This window comes from Asterias amurensis, chromosome 4, assembly GCF_032118995.1.
Source record: "Asterias amurensis chromosome 4, ASM3211899v1".
Classification (NCBI taxonomy): domain Eukaryota; kingdom Metazoa; phylum Echinodermata; class Asteroidea; order Forcipulatida; family Asteriidae; genus Asterias; species Asterias amurensis.
In genome coordinates, this window is record NC_092651.1 from 18,102,572 (window position 1) to 18,122,779 (window position 20,208).

At 36.4% G+C, this 20,208-nt stretch overlaps 1 protein-coding gene across 1 annotated transcript; it reads left to right on the forward strand.

The window, feature by feature from the left end:
* Positions 1 to 652: 652 nt before the first annotated feature.
* Positions 653 to 12,713, forward strand: LOC139936439 (palmitoyltransferase ZDHHC15B-like). Its single transcript, XM_071931257.1, has 5 exons — positions 653 to 680; positions 7,367 to 7,496; positions 8,731 to 8,849; positions 9,345 to 9,458; positions 10,238 to 12,713. Exons 1-5 carry the CDS (start codon positions 653 to 655, stop codon positions 10,279 to 10,281), a joined length of 435 nt encoding a protein of 144 aa, XP_071787358.1. The 3' UTR covers positions 10,282 to 12,713.
* The last annotated feature ends 7,495 nt before the right edge of the window (positions 12,714 to 20,208 follow it).

The following is a 20,208-nucleotide window of genomic DNA, read 5'->3' on the forward strand; positions in this document are numbered from 1 at the left end:
TTAATTACTATTTATTAAGAGTGTCTTCATTTTAAGTATGGACAAATAAGCTTATCTATTTAAGCATACATTATGAACTTCACAATAATATGCCTTTTGTGAGCCTTTCCATGTGTTCACCTAATTCAAGTAAACGAGAATAAATTTGTACAAATGTGAACTGATCTTCGTAAAAAAAAATTACTCAAACTGCATCTGCAAATTTTATTTAACTTAACATAAAGCTTTTACAAAGTGAAGCAACAATATTGTTTGTCTTGCAGTGGTTACATTTTATTTCATGCACACCATGCAAAGCCTTAAATACTAATGTGTACAACATAAATTATCTCTTCAAAAAAGCATTTGTAACATTAAATTCTTTTTATAAATAAACATCTGAAAAAGAGTTGCTTCTTCAGAGAAAATAAATCGCAAATAAAATGGTTTGTTTTTGTATTTCTTACAGTGTTTACATGAATTCAAGAATTAAACAAAGATTATGCAAATACTCATTATTTGCTCTAACCAAATCCCCAGCTGCAGCTGCTACAATGTTCTCCTATCCTGCATTGATGAACAACCTCTCTGTGTATCTTGCTCTGCTGCTGGATTTGATGAAAATTATATTATTAATTTCTCAGATGATAAAGTTGTCCTTATTATTACCCTGATGCAGCGGCATCAATCCGTCTTGAAAGGTGGGGGGACATAACATTTATGGCGTGGGGTCCGAATTTTTTAGTCCGTAGATGCTCTCTGGTGCAATCTATGGAGTCTGAGGGGTGATGTTCCTCCCTCTCAGATTTAATGCCTATTTCAAGCTATGATGCACCTATTTTTGCTATAGCATGGTTATTGTACCTAAAAACAACTCAATTATAGCATCGTAATATCCATTTTGTTTCTGCATTCTAATGCTCAGACGGCAGTTCATCCCTGGTGGGTATTAAAGATGGAGCCTGCTATAAAGCGGAACACGAAGCCTTTTACGGCCTTGGGTCCAGGCCTAAGGGCTCGGGAAAATTTTGCATTCTAGATGTTCTGTGGTGCAATCTAAGGCCAATAAGAGGCATACAGAATGTAACAGAACATCTGTAAAATGTGAGCAGCAGTAGAACCTTTTGGGTTGACAGCATCTTCAAGTGCGGGTCTTTGAACCAAGTTTTAGCAAGTTTTTGCAATCTAGGGCCAATTTTGAGGGGGAACAATTGATATAGTGTCCCCCACTGTTGAAAGAATTGTGTCATCTTTGTCCACAGGATTAATGCCCATATAGGGACACCGGGTTTCGTCTTACACAGGGCAAAACTTGGGCTTCATGATAAAGGTGGTCAAAAAGGTGGGGGGAACATTTGATATTGTGTCCCCCACCCTCCAAAGTTGGGGGGGGGGACATGTCCCCCTGTCCTACTCCTGATTGACGCCCATGCCCTGATGCAGTGTATTCGCAATGCTGCAGCCATAAATCCCACTTGCAAATCACTAAACTTCATCTACTAGGGTTCTTCTCGTCCCCTTCAAGAAGTTGAAACGCCATCATTTTGTCGAGATGATTTGTTTACCCCACTACACACAGTTCCCCAAAAAGTTTAATTTTAGTGTTCATGAATTTTTCACGTCACTTAAGATTTATTGTCTTACTCCTACAATTGATCTAGGACCGTGTGAGGCCAAGATTGATTCAGAGTGAAATAAAATTTGATATTGATCTGAACTTTCTTTATAAAACGGAGATAAGATTAATTGTAAATTTGAGTAGTTTAAGATTAATTGTTGGGAGATAAGATTGATTATTGGCAGATAAAATTAACTGTAAAGCTTTATGAAACACCCCCCCCCCCCCAAGAAAGTGTGTGGTTTCCCCCTTTTTTTAAGAACAATTTTTGCAGACCATTAGTTCACAAGGTGAAAACAAATCCACACAGATTTGAACACAGTGTAAATAGTTTGTAGCCCTACTTCTTAGAACATGTTCCACCCAGATTCACATTATAACAAACGCTTTTGTTGCCCAAATTGGCAAATGTTGAATTACCTTACACTTAAAGACACTGGACACTATTGGTAATTGTCAAAGACCAGTCTTCTCACTTGATGTATCTCAATTGGTCGTAGAAGTTGAGAGATAATTATGAAAGAAAAAACACCTTTGTGACACGAATTTGCTTTCAGTTGTTTGATTTTGAGACCTCAAATTCTATTTTTGAGGTCTCAAAATCAAATTTTGTGAAAAACTTCTCGAAAACTACATAACTTCAGAGGGAACTGCTTCTCATAATGTTGTATACTATCGTTGATAATTACCAAAGGTAATTTGTTAATGAACTTGTTAATGAATATTTAATTATTGTGATGGAAGTTGTTGAATTTTGAGATGTGTTGAATTTAAAAACAAGTTTTAACGACACATGGTTGCATTTGTGCATGATTGCATTTGTGCACAAATGCATACCTGTTTCGTTAATAACATAATATTTCAAATTACTCAACTGAATTTGAAGTTATTTTTGTATTGAAAGCAATTATGATCTATCCAGCCTATTTAAATTAACCTATTTAGCATATAACACGTTCAGTAAGCAATTTATTACTTAAAGGTGCAAAATTAATCAAAACAGTTTCATTGCAATCGTTCATTAGGAACTATGCAAAAGCCCTTAAAATGAATCATGCATTAATTCAATGACTTCCGGTTGTCTGAAAATGTTTAACTGAAAGGCAGTGGACACTAATGGTTATTACTCAAGATAAATATTTTCATAAAACCTTAATTGGTTGATTATGAGTAATGGGGAGTGGTTGATAGTATAAAACATTGGAAAAACAGCTCCCTCTGAAGCGACGTAGTTTTCGAGAAAGGAGTAATCAAGTTCCACGAATCTGATTTCGAGACCTCAGATTTAGAATTTGAGGTCTCGAAATCAAGCATCTGAAAGCACACAACTAAGTGTGACGATGGTGCGACAAAGATGTTTTTCTTTCATTAATATCTCGCAACTTCGACAACCAATAATTGAGCTCAAATTTTCACAGGTTTGTTCTTTTATGCATATGTTGAGATACATGTACACCAACTATGAACACTATCCTTTGACAATTACCAGCAGTGTCCAGTGTCTTTAAAACAAATTATTGTCAACAAAACTTTAACTAAAAAAGAGCTTTAATAGATGTAAAAAAGAGCTGTTTAATAGAGAAATGATGAATTATGTATGTATCCCCATGGTGTTACCGCAAACCTCTCTTAGTTTGTACTTGCACCATGCAAAGTTTCAAATCCTACTGACGTCATTTGTGTAGAGTACATTAATTTGCCTGGAGGTGAAAAGCAAAAAATGCACATTGGCCTATCCTGTGCGCTGCGCATGTGGTGACGGATAGGTTGTGTCCATCAGAAGAATTGGCAACAGCGCCACCATGGGTCTAGGAGACTGTTCTGTTATTTAATCTATAAGCAGGCACCTTGCTTTGATAGCCTGAACTACTGACGTCACACTTCGAGGCTCGTGAACAATGCCAGAGACCGGCCTCTAAATCAGCACGTACATTCACCTCTAACCTACATTCATTTCACATTGAGATCTGCAGTCAAATTCTACACCAACATAACATGCAAGTACATCCACATGTATCCACAGTACATGTACTGTAAACATTATACCACACACATGAACACATCCAGATGACCGAAAGTCAGCTTTCCAAATCTGTGTTCATTCACCAATAGAAGCACGCTCGGTAAGCCAAACTAGTAGAAAAGTGACTCTTTGGGTCAGCTCAGCTCTAAGTGTTGTTGTTTTGCAAGGTTTTTTTAAAACCCTGGGACCAATTTCATAGAGCTGCTTTAGCAGAAAATACTGCTTAAAATGTGTTTGCTTAGTAGATACAAGCAGGATACCATTCACAAGTTGGACATGTGACATGGTAGTTCGGCTGGTAACCTTGTTCTCGTAAGCATAATTTTCATTTACTTAGCAAATTTTGATGCTGTAGCAGCTCTATAAAATTGGGCCAGGTTTGTAGAGGTACTGAGCACACTTATTTTCTAAACACAGAAAACAATTCTGCACATTGTATGCTGTAACAGCAATACAGTTCAACCTCTATGTTTAACCCATTGAAATATCATTTATCTGAAAACCACTGTCTATTTCCAGAACCAACACAACTCAAAAGAGATTTACACATGGAGCTTTCGGAAAAAAACTCACCGGATTATACTCCCACCATGCATAGTTTCAAATCCTACTTCATGCAAACACTGTTATTTTATTTTTTTTTTTTTTTTTCACTCGTTTTTTTGCTTCTCATAACGTTTACATTAAAAGTTTAAAACAACCTTGACAATAATTTTAGAGCTGAGCTGACAGGTTTTACTTTGTGGTAGCAAGTAATGACTAAACATTGTTGCTTTAGTTTGCTAACACAGTTCTTTAGAAGTGCACTGCCCATTGTTGTAATACATGTAAGATGAATTACTTGATTTCTGTGGACGACAGTATTTGATATGGGGTTGGGGAAACTGGAAGTAGCAGGAGTTACTCTCCTAATATGTTTTCAAAGACATAATTGGTACGATATTTCAAACACCCATGTCGATGACGGAGCTCTAATGGATTACCATATTTTTTTATATTTTTTTAAGTTATCATTTTATTAATAGAGCCTTTGCAATGGCCACTACCATTTATGTTAAAATGGAACTGTGCACGCGTGTTCTGCGCATGACTCACAGCCAATGATAGCCTTTCATGCAAGCAAATTTTCATCACGATGGCGGCCAATGCAAGGGGTCTTTTAACCCTATCAGTGCCCTGTAATAAAATAACTTGTAATGCCTTTCATTTTAAGCCTTAAAGGTACACTTTTGGTTATTGTGAAAGACCAGTCTTCTCACTTGGTGTATCCCATCATAACCATAAAATAACAAGCCTGTGAAAATTTTGGCTCAATTGGTCATCGAAGTTGGGAGAAAATGATGAAAGAAAAAACACCCTTGTTGGACGAAATTGTGTGCTTGCAGATAAAAATAAAAGACTTATAGCTAGAAGTCTTTAATTATTTTGAGTGAAAAATTTCCTCTTTCTCAAAAACTACGTTACTTCAGAGGGAGTCGTTTCCCACAATGTTTTATACTAAATGTATCAATAGCTCTTCAATGCTTGTTTCCAAGTCAGTTTTTACTTTAATATTTGTTTTGAGTAATTACCAAACGTGTACCTTCCCTTTAAACTATTACTTTTCTATAAATTGCAAATAAAAGATTTACAAATCATACCTGCAGTCAAGGCATACACAAGTCAAAACTACCCAATTTTTATTTGGGTTACAATGATTTCACAATGACTGTAATAAGTATTAGGCCTACTTGTTTTTCTAATTATTGGATCATAATTTATTTATTTGTGCAATAGATTATTATGAGACATTAAACGTTAGATGAGAGATTGGCTGTTGCCAGCTTATTTCCTCTAACAGGATTTGGGTACTTTTTGTAACACAAAACACAATGTCCACAGATTTACATAAAACTTACACCGTTTGAAGATAATGATAGTAGAAAGCGTACCTTAAAATATTAGTTGCTGAGGTGCTGTAGTTTTTGAGAAAGGAGTAAAACAATGTAATGAAAATACGTTTTTACATGCTAAAATATTTTTCGTCTCATTATCACTGAGACAAAAGTTATTTTCATGACATGATTTTACTCATTCTCAAAAACTACAGCACCTCAGCAAGTAATATTTTCAGAGAAGCTTTCTACCATCATTATCTTCAAACTGTGTAAGGTTAATGTTAATCTGTGGACATTGTGTTTTTTGTCCTACAAAAAGTACACAGACCCTTTAAAGGAGCCTTGCCGAGTTCGCTTGCTAGGAAGATCATCTAACCAAACAATAATAATTATAATAATACCATTTATATAGCGCCTTTTCTTAAGGTTACAAAGCGCTCAGAGAATGACAGGAAAAAACAAAAAAAGGGAATGCAAACAAACAGACAGACGTTAACTTTCACAAAGGTCAAGTTAAAGGAACACTTTGCCTTGGATCGGTCGAGTTGGTCTTTGAAAAGCTTTTTGTGACCGTTTGTTATAAAATGCATATGGTTAGAAAGATGATGTAAAAGTAGAATACAATACAATCTACACAAATATGCCTCGAAATTGCGTGGTTTTCTTTTTACCTCGTCCAATAACACGGTCGGCCATTTATGGGAGTCAAAATTTTGACTCCCATAAATGGCCGACCGTGATAGTTTGCGACGTACAAAAAAAACCGTGCAATATTGAGTGCTACTTGTGTGGATCATTATATTCTACTTTTAAAACACCTTTCTAATCATATATATATATATACATTTCATAACAAACGGTTTCAAACGCTTTTTATAGACCAACTCGTCCGATCCAAGGCAACGTGTTCCTTTAAGGTCAGGTGGATTGTTGTAGCCACTACAAATGCATACAATCAAGGCTCATTTAATCACCCCTGTCAATTTACAATCCAAAAATTAGTCATCCCAGGACATGGCTTAGGTTGAAGTTAATAATAGTGGCTTATTATTTATAGCGTGTATATCCATCACTTATCCGTCACTCAGTGACGCTTAAGGCGCTTTTAGTATACAGTATTTCCTGCAAGGTGTGTGGGACTATGTTTGAATTATGATATTTATTTATCTACTCATTTTACATAGCACCATGTAATGTAATATTATTTTAGAAGCATTTACAAACAATTCATAAATGTTTTCATGAAGAGGCACGTTACCACCACAATGTCTTGTGTTAAAGGCACTGGACAATATTGGTAATTACTCAAAATAATTGTTAGCATAAAAAACTTACTTTTGGTAACAAGCAATGGAGAGCTACTGATACGTAGTATACAACATTGTGAGAAACGGCTTCCTCTAAAGTAACGTAGTTTTCGGGAAAGAAGTAATGTTCCACTAAATTAGTTTAATTTGATTTCAAAACCTCAGAATTAGATTTGTAGGTCCCGAAATCAAGCATCTGAAAGCACACAGGGTGTTTTTTCTTCCATTATTATCTTGCAACTCCGATGACCAATTGAGTTCAATATTACACAGGTTTATTATTTTATGCATATGTTGAGATACACTAAGCCAGATAACTGGTCTTAGACAATTACCAATTGTGTCCAGTGTCTTTAAGTGTTCTTAGTAACAGTCGTAGCTATAGCTGTGGCAGCCAATAAACCATTTTGAGGTATGATGGACACATCACTGCTGCACTAGGTGGTTTGGATACATTTTTTCTGTATGCACCCAATCCAAACTGTGCACTGTAATAGTTTCCACCATACTTCAAAAAGCCTGATTGCTGTATGTAACTTGAAATTGTTCTGGATATCTGTAGAGTCATTCCGACCCCCGGTCTTCCGTCACGGCCCGGACAAGGAAGGGTTCAGCCGGGGAAGTTTCTGTAATAACTTCAAGGAAGTCTTCGGATATCAAAAGAAATACTGGCTGCTTCCTATATTCACCAGGTAGGTTTTGGTTACTTGTATTGGCAGAATGGGATGATTCTTGGGTCCTTTTTCTTAAGTCTCCTGACGATGACTAGCGCAAGCTAGTCGAAGCGTAGAGACCCTTGACTCCGCGGTAGTGAAGTTAATAACGGACCACTAGAGGCTAAAGTAGTAGTTGCAGTCAATTTTTCTACCTTTTGCCCAGGTATAAGTTTAAAAGCAGGATAGTTCTTTTCAGAACTGAGAAGTCTCTTAAAATCCCAAATATCTACTCCGCGGTAGTAGAATAAAAAGCAAGACAGTTTTCTAAATAACAAAATCTTCCTAGCAAGTAGATACACACATGGTGTTACTGCAAACCAAATATGTATCCTTTTTCTTTGTCGCACGAGGCAACTTTTACAGGCAACTTCGAGGCAACCAACTACTTATGTACACTTCATGCAAAAGGAAGATTGTGATAACACAAATAAATGTGTTTTCTAACACTGCTCTTCTATCCCGTTAGAAAATAATAGAAAAATTGAAACCAGAATTGCTTTTCTTCTTGAAGATTTTATGGTCTAGACCTGGGGCCAATTTCATAGAGCTGCTTAAGCAAAAAATTTGCTTAAGCACGAAAATAGCTCGCTTATTTTACACATATTACTGGCCAAAATGTCATGCCATATACATTGCTTATGACTAGTATTTAGCTGTTGTTTACTTAGCATAACAATTGAGTGGAGTCTTGGCCGGTAATCTGATTTTACTAAGCAATGAATTTTTCGCTTTAAGCAGCTCTATGAAATTGGGCCCTGGTTGACTGTAAACTACCTGGTTCCTGAGAGCAGTGTACACTTTTTGACTACATGTCATTATATGTTGACTGCTTGTTGTCTTTATTTTTTAAGAACTTGTTGATTTTTAATTGTACAGTGCTTTGTAATGTTTATGCCTCTTTCTAAATAATTAATAATTAATATTATCATGTTATGTGTCTTGGTCTAGTTAACCAGACTCAAGTTCAGGTTGGGTCAAAATGTCAGATTGTGGGTTTCTGGTTATGGTCATGGCACTAGAGCAAGATACTTAACTATAATTGTTTAATGGGAAGGTCAATTGCAATCTAGGATCAAACTTTTCGTTTTACAATACATGCATCCATTTCTAAGAACTTCAGTACCTTCAAATATTTTAAGAACTCTTGATAACCTACCCTGTAGAGCAGAACTTTAATCAGACGTTTTCTTGCTGATGTTGTTTTTTACAGCAATGGTGATGGGGTGACGTATCCCATCCAAGCCAGGGACCAAGATTCAGATCGTCTTCTAGATGGAGATGTTGAGAGTGACATCGGCAGCGGCCCAGAGACTGAAGACAAGGGAGCAGGTAAGACCACACTATTTATCGTGTATCTGGTATATGGTAAATGATGATGGCGCTGTCCAATTCAGTGAAACTCCAACACTGCAGCCCTGTTATCGGTAAAATTGAGCGTCTTATAATATACCATGTTGAGATAACTGGGTTTTAAATTTGATCGACTACTCTTTTTATTTGTTGTTACATTATGAAATAGTAATGTTAGATTTTTTTGATTGATTGATTAATTTTCTCAAGTGGTGTAAGTCAGAAATCCAGCGCTTTACTTTATTTTCAGCTTTTCAAACAAAAGTAGGCGTGAGATGCTGCGTTTTGTATATTAGAGTCACAAACTTGAGCTTTACAGGCCAACAGAGTGTATCTTTCAAACCATTCATCAGTTGACGTTGAGATTTTCAGAATGGGAAAGAGCAGCCCTCAATTTACTGGGAAGTTGCTATACATATCTCAAAGTTTTATTCCTATTGCTATTTTTATTTTATTTTTCCCCGCCTGGTTTAGGTAAGAAAGGTATAAGAGATAGCATTAAGACCAGCCCATCGTACTCTACCATGGCTACAGGTGGTGCAGCTGGAGGCGGGGATCATGTTGCTCTGCATATGGATCCAGATGAAGGTACAACATTTTGTCAAGTTAAATTCCTCTCGTTACTGAATTGTTTAGACAAATACAACCACTGGTGACTGCACTGTCTGATGCAAAATTTATTATTATTATAATATATGTCGATTTTCTTTGTCTTTCTTTTCTTGGTGTAATCGGTAATCACGAACACTTTTTTGTACAGAGCCATTTAGCGCTCTGTAGGCATTAGGCATTTTGGATCATTCAACTCCAATTTTGAAGAGATTGCATAAATTAGTAGCAACCTTTTTTTGTTTTACCATCCCTGGAGAGATCCAATCCCGCTCTTTTAAATGATGCTTGTTGTGATGTTGTGGTGTACTATTTAAACCTTGTGTGGAAATGTTTATTTTGTAATTTGTTTCATGTTCACTTTTATATTTTATAAGGTGTTGAATTTGGATCTATAGAGAATGAAGATATCATTTGTGCATTACCCGTACTCCTTTTGTTGTGATTTTACTATTTTTATGTTGTGTTGAAATTGTTCTTTTTTCATGTTGTGCAAGTTTTCTTGAATATTGTTTAAATTTGTATTTATTCTTGTTGTGTACTTTTAGACTTACATTTATATATTTATTTATATAATGAGTAGGGTAGATGGCCTCAGCTTTCGATCCAAACTGGACCTTCTTTATATTTATTTATATATATACAACAATTTATATATAATCAACCTTTCAAAGTTTTACTTAACCTGTTACAAACATTTTCTTGATACTTGTTTCTAACCTCATCTACTACTGTTGTTGTACCCTTCTCTCTTTTAGGTGCACAGATCAATTTAGGAGTTGACGGCGAATTACAAAGATAAACATCTCCTTGAGTTCAACAACATCTTTTTATTTAATGGTATGTAGATTAAGTAGGATTAAGGATTCAAACTCATTTCAAGGCTTTTCGTGTGTTCCAATATGAAAGGAAAAACACCCTTGTTGCACACATTTGTGTGCTTTCAGGCCTGAAAATTTCAGGCCTAAAAATAGGCCTGACATTTCAATTCTAGCCGAGTCTTTTATTGAAGCTAAACTGGCAACACACACACATAAACAAGGGTACTAGTTATGAATTATAAACATATTATAATGAACACTACTACAAACAATCCGGTGAAAAAACTATTTTAAAAGGGTTGTGATACCTTTTGTAGATCAGGTTTTTGGGCATGACATGAATCCCTACTCACTGTGAATGAAAATGTTTGTACTATTTTCACGTAGAAGTTTCAGTAGTCATCAAGTTTTTGAGAAAAGCGTGAAAATCACAGAACAATGTTTTCAGGAGATTCGCATAAATCTGATGTACACGTATACTATGCTAAACTAATTTTCATCTCACTGAGAAGAAAATTGTCATTTCTCAAAAACTACAGCATCTCAGCTAGTAATATTTTGAGGGAAGCTTTCTACCATCATTGTCTTTAAACCAAGTAAGTTTATAGTAAATCTGTGTATATTTTTGTTTTGTGTCTTACAAAAATTACCCAGACCCAAGGTGACCTTAGTCCAACATTCATGGAAAATTTTGCATTCCAGTTTGAAAATGTGCGCGTAATTAAGCCAACGTTTGTGTTGTTTGTCAAAGTTGAATGCACCCCAGATTGTGTACAACACAAAACAACCTGAGTTTGTAGTAGAGATAATTGTTGACCATTATCGCATGGTTTTTTTTGTTCAGCATGCGCAAAGCAACGTTAGTTTAGTTCACTGTCAATATTAAAGAATGAAGTTACTTGTTAATACAAATTTTGAACAAATTCCTCATTGGCGTGTGTATATATACTGTTTTAAAGTAGTGTATTTGAACCTGTTGTACTGAATTCAAAATCAATATTTTTCAAATTATCTGTAAATATGAAAAGATTCCATTGTTAATCATAGAGTTTGAGGTATATTTATCATGTTCTTACTGCCTTGGTAGATCAAATTATCTCAGGAGGCAGTTTTCTATTTGATGTCTCAGACCTCACACATGTCATGTGCAAACCCAGATATTCTACCTCGCTCGACAGAAACCAAACCCATAACTCAAAATGCAAACTGTTGTCCTCCGAGGGTAGGGATACATAATTCTGCCCCTATGCTAGAATGACCTGCAGCCGTTTTCACAAAACGCTATGATTAATCCTTTCTCGAGTTAGGAAGACTAACTGGTCCTACATGCAACTTAGGATGGGTTCAATGTGTCCTAACATGGTTACGTAACTGAAATCGTTCCAAGTCCAAAGATTAATCCCAAGTTAGGAAGAGTTTGGTAAAATTGGGAGCAGGGGGCGTGTTTGGGCAAACGCCTGACCAGAAACCCAATTGAACTTTTACAACCTGATTATACTGCTACGATAAACTGCAACCGACCACACTGCAACTGTGGTCCAGTGGTTAGACTGCAGGTCGAATCCCATCAAGCGAACTGCTGATTCCACCAAAACAAGAATAAGTATTGTCATCTAGTTAGTGAATCACAATTTCTTGTATTGTGCAATTCATAATCATAGACAATGAACCAATGTTTGTTTTTAAAAGTGAGATTAGTCATTTAGTCTTACTTGTATATTCTGTCTAATAGTTATAAGAAAGAATTGTGAAACAAAAAATTCCGGTATGTTTAATGTTGCAATATTAATCCTGTTGGCTTCACAATTGTTGAATTTGTGTTAAAGAAATCCTCCATTTTTGAAGAAGCTTCCAACAAAAAATTAATATAAAGTTGTATTCGTAAGACTCAATGGAATATTGCATGCAAAATTTGTCACGTCCTTGGTTTTTATTAGACTATGCTCTCTCAAAGGAACTGGAATAAATCCTTAATATTTTTTGAGTGTAGAATTATTGCCTTTACAATCCTTGTGGCTTGAACGGAAGACCCTGCAAGTCTTTTTGTTTAAGCAAATTTATCCTGCAACTAAGCAGAAAAATTTGCTTACAGGTAAGCAGATCTATGAAGTTCGCTCCTGGTGTACCCACTACCCACTATATGGCCATACGGGCTTGTAGAAAACAACTTCATTGATAGATAGATTTTGAGTGTTTTTTTTGTTTTGTTTTTTTGCTGTCCATTTTTTGTGGTCGCTAATATAATCAGCTTGAATCGCAAGGATTGTGTTGAACAGTTAAGACCAAAAAAAGTAGGATCATACTAGGGGAATATCTAAAGGTTAAAAGAATAAAAATTATACTCGGACAAAGAAAATACTCCGTACCGTTTTATTTTGTATTTGATGATGCGTTGTAATACATAATGTTTGTATGAATTGTCCATAATGTGCATTTCTTTATTAAATGTAGACCCTTGCAAGGGCCATCATTGTCAAACAATGGAAATGTGCCAGTATTTGTGCAACACGCAACCCTCAGCCAGTGGTGGATCTTTCTTTGACCTCGGCGAGGGCGCTATTTAAGCTTTTGTTGTTATAGACCTTTCTTTTGTTGATAAACAAACCGCCTTGGTTGGCATGGCCGGTCGAATGTTAGTAAAACACTAAATCGTAAAAACAATTTTTTTAACAAAAATGAACATTTTCTGCACACTTTCAATTAGGCAAGCTACCTATAATAATCTGTTGTTTTGTTTTAAACAAAATCAACAAATTTGGTAAAAAAAATTCCAAAAATAGCGATCTTTTCTTGTTTTGCACCTATGGCTTTCCATAGTTTTCCAATCTGGGTTGGCAAACACTCGGGCATTGACGTCGCAAAAGAAAGGTCTATGAGGTTGCGTCACGCCGCAAAAAGATCGTTGTGCGCGCCGTCGGCCATGTTGAGTACTATTTCTGTTGGTAACGCGTCGTCTGCTCGCAACAGCAGACGCACCTTTGTAACCGAGAAAGTTAGTTTTTTTCAGATTGACAAATATTTGGTGAAGGTTTTCTTTCAGTATTTTACTTGCTAAAACAATTGAATTACTTCAAGCACATAATATTAACTCCGGATAATGCAAGTCAACGCCGGTCGATACTGTGAGAAAAATACTAACGAATTCATTCGTTAAAACAACTTTTTTTTAAAACAACAAAAATACATTATTATGAATTCAAACCTGCCGATTGGTCTCCAAACTTTGAACTTGTCTCTGCAGTGTCGTAGCCAGATGTTATTAAATACCGTTACTCTGAGCGCATTTAGGTCCATTGATGCACTAAACAATGAAATTGGATGGGTGACGGAGGTAAAGGTGCACATCGAGGACAATTTGCTCGTGAAAGTAAAGAAACTTTGCAGTTTTACTCTTGAGGCCGCGCTTATTGCGAAACATTATTTATTTTGTATGGACGTGGACATGGCTACCAACTACCTACCCCATCACGGTACCACCACTGAAGAAAACAAATTTTTTTTGTTCAAATCAGTACTGGGATTTTAGCAAAAAAGTAACTGTATGACTTGTTTTCAGCAATGGTAGTGCGGTATTTGGCTTGCCTTTATCGGCACACTGGTATATTTTAGATTCAATTATCTAAAGGGGGCGATTCACGTTGACAAAATGCATTGGCATGGGGATTTGATTTATTTTTAAATGGTTTATTCACAATAAAACAAAAATATTCTCGGCCAGAGGCCGAAAAACATTTTGTACATGTCATGTACATATTTAAAAACTTTAGTATACACAAGGACAAGGACAAGATTGAAGAAAGCAAAGATGTCTTAAGCAAGTCAAAATTAAATTTAAAAGAGTGAAATTAGAGAGAAAACAACGATACAGGCAGTGGACACTATTGGCAATTACTCAAAATAATTATTATCGTAAAACTTTACTTGGTAACGAGTAATGGGGAGCTGTTGATAGTATAAAACATCAGAAATGGCTCCCTCTGAAGAAACGCAATTTTCGAGAAGTAATTTTTCAGGAATTTGATTTGGAAAACTCAGATTTAGAATTTGAGGTCTCGAAATCAAGCATCTGAAAGCACATGACTTTTTTTATTGCTTCCTCTCAACTTCGACGATTAATTGAGCGCAACTTTTCACAGGTTTGTTATTTTCTGCATAAAAATATGTTGAGATACACCAAGTGAGAAGATTGGTCTTTGACAATTACCAATAGTGTCTATAGTGTATTGAACAAAAACATATTTGGGACTGGAATGGAAGTTCAAAACTCAAGTGTCATCTCAAAAGACTCGAAATTAAGTCAATGTTATCTTGGCTGCTATATGCACCGGTGTGTCTACATATCCGTAACAAAACAAGCGAATTGCATTGGGGCAGGTGATGAGTAAGGTTTGTTTCCTCCATGCTTTGGAGATAACGTCTAATTTAATGTTCCCTTTCTTTCATTTATATTTTAAAATGTCAGAAACCAGGGGACTAGGTTGTCTAAGAAAATTGTTTCATTAATGTTTCCTTCAAATTCATATTGTTTTTTATAATTATGTTGACACGTGGACGATCTGTTTGTCCTGTGTTTAGGCAACTTCTTTGTCGTCGAGATGCTCTCTCCAAAGCCATTTCCGATGTATCCTCATTTTAATTTAAGCCATGCCTTGTCGTCCTCCGGGGCTGTTTAAACAGGTTCAGATTGTTTTCCAGCCTTTGCTAGGCCCTGCTTGATTCTAAATAATCGATGGTTGCCGAAAAAAAATATTCACGGTCTCCTGGTTTGCGATTTACATTTAACATGAACTGCTTTGGTTTGATTTTTGCAACAGTCCAGCTGATAAGAGTACTCAACATTGCGGCGGGTGTCAAAAACTGATGATTGTGAGGTCACGCGAAACCTCTCTAATAATCGTTATTTTTGTACTTATTTAGCACCCTTTTACACACAAACCGTCCACCGTCGTCGCCAGCCTCACCCCTTGTCCAGATGCTCGGCTTTGACAAGTTAGTAGATTATGGTGTAGATGTCGCCAGAGGAGCAGAGAGAGAGAGAGATTAGAGGAGGAGAATAGATGGACTGAAGTTTCAATCTGTTTTGGTTATTATCACAGCTCGATCATAACTTACAATTTGTCAATGTACAAGTATACTCGGAGATGTTATGGTGATGCTAATCGTACCACGTCTGGGCTAAGAGTGAAGTGGGGAGGGGCGGAAATTACAAAATGTTGCAGTCAGTGGATCCGATGAGCAGTGCGTGCTGTGGTCCCTGGGGATCCGGGGGCCACACGCGCGCTGTGTTATTAAACATATATTGACTGGCATAATTCGGTAACTAGGTCCCTCTTATGATCACTCAAAGTCCCTCGGGGGAATAGACATACACTAGTTACCTCATTGCCAGTCAATATGTGTTTCAGCTTACAAGAACACAGAAAAGGCAAGAGGTGTGTTATAATCATGGAGGAAGGAAGAGAAGGAGCTCGACGAATGGACTTCAAAAGTCGAACCCGTGGAACCGCATTGTTTAACGACACCTCGTTATCATCCACATACCTCTCTGGCGTTTGTGAATTGGCGCGTGCGCACTTGGTTCTTCGTCAAACTATAGCGTCGTATGTCGTATGGATATAACCATGGAGGAAACTAATTTATTCCTCCATGATATAACAGAGGAAAACTACTTTTTTGAGACGCGATAACATTAATTTGGATGCTACTGTACACCTTAACGATTAACACAATTGAATACCAACCCCCCTATTGTGCCTATACCTAAATTTTGATCCACTGCTATTGATAAAAAAAAAGGTAAAAATATGCCATGATGTTTCAGCGAAACACCACAAACGGTAAATGAAAGCGTGTATTTTCACAATTCTTGTCTCCAATGATTCAACTTTACACGAAAGCAACGGTGCAGAGCTGCGATACCGCACGTTCTGTACAAAGAGATCTAATCCTGCTCGTTAATCGGCCGTCTCCTATCTTTTTCCACTGGTCAGACTGGGGCATTGTCAGGCCGGTATTCTTTTGTTACTCTGCGGTTTTGTGAGTCTTTCGAGCTCCTTCTCATGGCTATACCGCAGTCTATCAAAGCAAGGCGCTGGGGACGAGCAAAAAAAACTAGTTTTTTGATTTTCGCGCCGCACGGCGCCCTCAGTGTTGACCATTTCGTCACACATGTCTGTGAGCTTCGAATTCAAGCGGTTCCAGTCTGTATGTGCGTGGAAAGAACGATGATTATTTACTTAATGTACTTAACTTTTCTTTACATAATATACCTGATTTCTGCAATGTGTGATGTAGAAGCGAGATTCATGTCCTCAAGTCTGGTATTGAGCTTCTGTGTGGTGTGCTTGGCAGTTGATTTCCACAAGATCATACCGAATACGACACATCATGTTTCCAGTACAACAATAACACCATGGACAATAATGCTGCTGCTGTTGTTGTGTGGGCTTTACAAAGAGACCCCTTGTTGTTTGGTCGCCATCTTGTGTGAGCTGGTAAGGACGCCGACAACTGATGACGAAGTTCCAAAACACACCAAGAAAGGGTAATACATTTTAAATTTTGTTTTTAATTCCTGTGGAAATGCACTTCCGTAAAACCACTGGTACCTCCGTGAACGGTACTATTTGGTTCTTCTTTACACTTAAAGGGTATCCTCCGTTTACCAGTTTTCACGGTGTATGCCTTTTTCTTTGAATTGGGGAAAAAATAATGATGCCATATATCAACCGATGCCCTAATTATCTTCATTTGTTAATATGAAGTATGCAAACATATATTAAAACTTGATGGACATTGAAATGTTCACACCACACACCAATGCACACACCGATCTTCGATGACTTCAACTGGCCCCATTTGTTTTGAGGTTTTTCCTGTTTTCACGGCAAACAAGAAAGCATAGTATCCCGGTGAAGCCATACATGGAAGAAACATCTACAGTGACTACAAGTGTTCTTTGAGACTCTGTGTATTACTCTATACCCAGCAGTTGTCTTCGTTTTATTCAAAATATTTTTTAATGAAATTTTAAATTACCATGGTAATTTGTAAAACATAACAAAAATAAATAATTTTAAAAAGTGTGAATAATCATTGGCTTTCAAATCTGGTTTTTATTTATTTTCCCCCGTTTTTTTTGCTCTTAAAATTAAGAATAAAGCGTATAAATAAACAGTGATAATTGAATTTTAATATAAATAATAATATTGATCGGAGGGTTAAAACAAAATCTCCAAAAATATTAGAAAATTATATAAGGCACATGGCTTCTTTAAGCCTCTGTATTTTTTTTTTCCAGAATGCTCAGTAAAATATTCAGTCACATGGTTTGATCATCATGATTTGTGAATTGAAATAGTGTTTGATGAAACTTTTTCGGTGGGCAAATATTTTTATATGGCCTCAACATTATGACATATTTTTGTACCTTGTAGAAATGCCTAAAATACCAAACTTTTTGCATTTACAAGTGCACAGTGGAGCCTTACGTGATTCTAAGTTTTGATCAAGGGAGAGGAGACTCTTTGAGAGGGAGAAGGCTTCTGGAATTCCGTCATTTTCAGCCTTTGCTGAAAAGTCTCAACAAATACATGAATTCCGTTTCAGGCCCCAAAAAATTAAGTTCCATATTTTTTAGTTGGATAAAAGGTTTAATATCCAGGGAGACACTTATAAACATAATTTTTGCATTAAAGTTGCACTGACAACTTCCTTAATGTTCATTTGTACTGACGTTTTAAAAATGAATATTTTGAAAAAAAAATATATATATATATATATTAATTGGCGTACCGCTGATCGATGCAACAGAATGATGCCCTCGGCTTAATGTAACATCGTGTGTACTGGATGGGAATTGCACAATAAAGTAGAATACAATGATCCAAGGTTATGATCTCGTACTTTTTAACGACGCTTTTTCAGTCTAACTAAAAGAATAAAGAATTAATAAAGAATGCAATTTCAATAGTTTTGGCCTAAAAAACATGACTACAAAGGATACATAGGAAATCATAAACTTAGCTTGGTTGTACATGTACATGTTTGTGGCAATTATGACACAAAATGTCAACTTTCCCATAGGACCAGTGTAGTATATTGCCTATCAGAACACGGTCACACTTGCTGTAAACAAGGTTAAAACATGGTCTATAGAAAGCAACCTTCCTGATTAAAAAAATGAAAGTCCAGTATATACACATCAATGAAGGACAATGAGTGATAGAAAAAGGAGAAAAAATTCCCCTCCTACATGGAAGAACTAAAGGGTATTTAACAGACTTAAGTATATCTGGTGGTTGTTATACTGCCTCTCCTTTTTCATAACAGAAAATACAGAAACAGAAACTATAAAAAATAATGGTCAATATGTTTCCATGATGTTGTATTTGAAATAACCACATCTGGCCCATTCAATGGAAGTTCTCATTTCTCATACTTTATTTGCAGATGTGGTTGAACTACCAAGATGCTTCTCATGTGATGGGAAATCAACTGAAACAAGCACTGAAACTTGCAAGAATCAGGTAAGGAAGAATATATCCAGAAATGGATCCAATGCGTCAAATTTGTCACCGTGTGAGGCAGTCTTAATAGTAATTTTATCACTTTCGGAAGTAAACACGATTAGCCCTGCACAGTTGTAATAGGCGTTCCATCACTTTTGTTTCAGTAGTTTGAAGTTGCTTTAGAGGTGGATTAAAAATGAATGGCTTGTTCAATAGTCTTATTGTCCGTGACGGAGTAGATGTCTGGGGTGGTAATGAACTGTTCCAGTAGTTCATAACTGTTATTGGTATGAATGAATATACCCCCGAAAGTGGTTGAGAGTGCCCTCACCCGGTCAAACACATGATCCGTTGTAAAAATCAGTAATGATTGTTCTAAAACTACTATTTCTTTACATGTACATGTATGTTATCGCAACAGGCCAATTGACTGAGGTGCATGCTGGTCTAGCTATAGGGATCGTGTTTGATTCCTAGCTAGACGAGCATGTATCCCATTTAACAGTTTGCGCTTGCGCAATTGGTAATTGCAAAAGGGTCTTTAGTATTGAAATTTTGTGACAATAATACTGCAGAAGTCGTGCAGCATCTCCTTAAATACAAGTAAGTCCATTAAAGATAATGGTCCATAATTCACATGATGTTTGAATGGGCCGGGCAGTCACTACATAAATTGCAGAAGTTGGGTTCTTCCATTGAGGAGGGGAATTTTGAATCCTGTTTTCTGCAATTTGCAGTGTCAAAGATCATGAGATCTTTTAAGAGGAAAAATAACAGTGCGATGTAGTTTAAAAAAATTCAAGTGTACTCATCAATGACGAAGAATAAGTGATAGAAAAAAGGATACAACATTCCCCTCCTCAATAGAAGAACCCAAGGGCATTTAATAGACTTTTGTATATCAGGTGGTTGTTATACTGCTCTCCATTTTCATTACAGAAAATATGAATAAACTATTAAATAATGGTAAACTTGCGGGAACATGTATCCATGATGATGTAATTTTAAAATAACCACGTTTGGCCCTTTCAAGTGGAAGTTCTCACTTTTAATTTCATACTTTATTTGCAGATGTGGTTGAACTACCAAGATGCCTGCCATTATCTTCACATGCTCCTCAGCTGAAGCATCATCATCAAATGAAGCATTGTCATTATTTGTGTCGGATCTGCACTCAACTTGCAAGAAGAAAATGGATTCAGGTCAGGAATAATGTATCCAAAAATTGATCCAATGTGCCAAATTTTTGACCGCGTGAGGGGGCAGTCTCAATAGTATTTGAATCACTCAGTGATTGAGAGCGCCCTTACGCGATCAAAAATATTGCCCATTGTCAAAATCAGTCATGATTGTTCTAAAATACCATTTCTATACATGCACTGCCTATAGTGTTGAAAT

Excerpts from the sequence above, each read along its gene's own strand:
- LOC139936439 (XM_071931257.1), top strand. The coding sequence starts at position 653 with ATGCAGCGGCATCAATCCGTCTTGAAAG. Across the intron at positions 681-7,366 it reads GCATCAATCCGTCTTGAAAG|AGTCATTCCGACCCCCGGTC; the intron begins GTGGGGGGACAT and ends GGATATCTGTAG. Across the intron at positions 8,850-9,344 it reads GACTGAAGACAAGGGAGCAG|GTAAGAAAGGTATAAGAGAT; the intron begins GTAAGACCACAC and ends CGCCTGGTTTAG.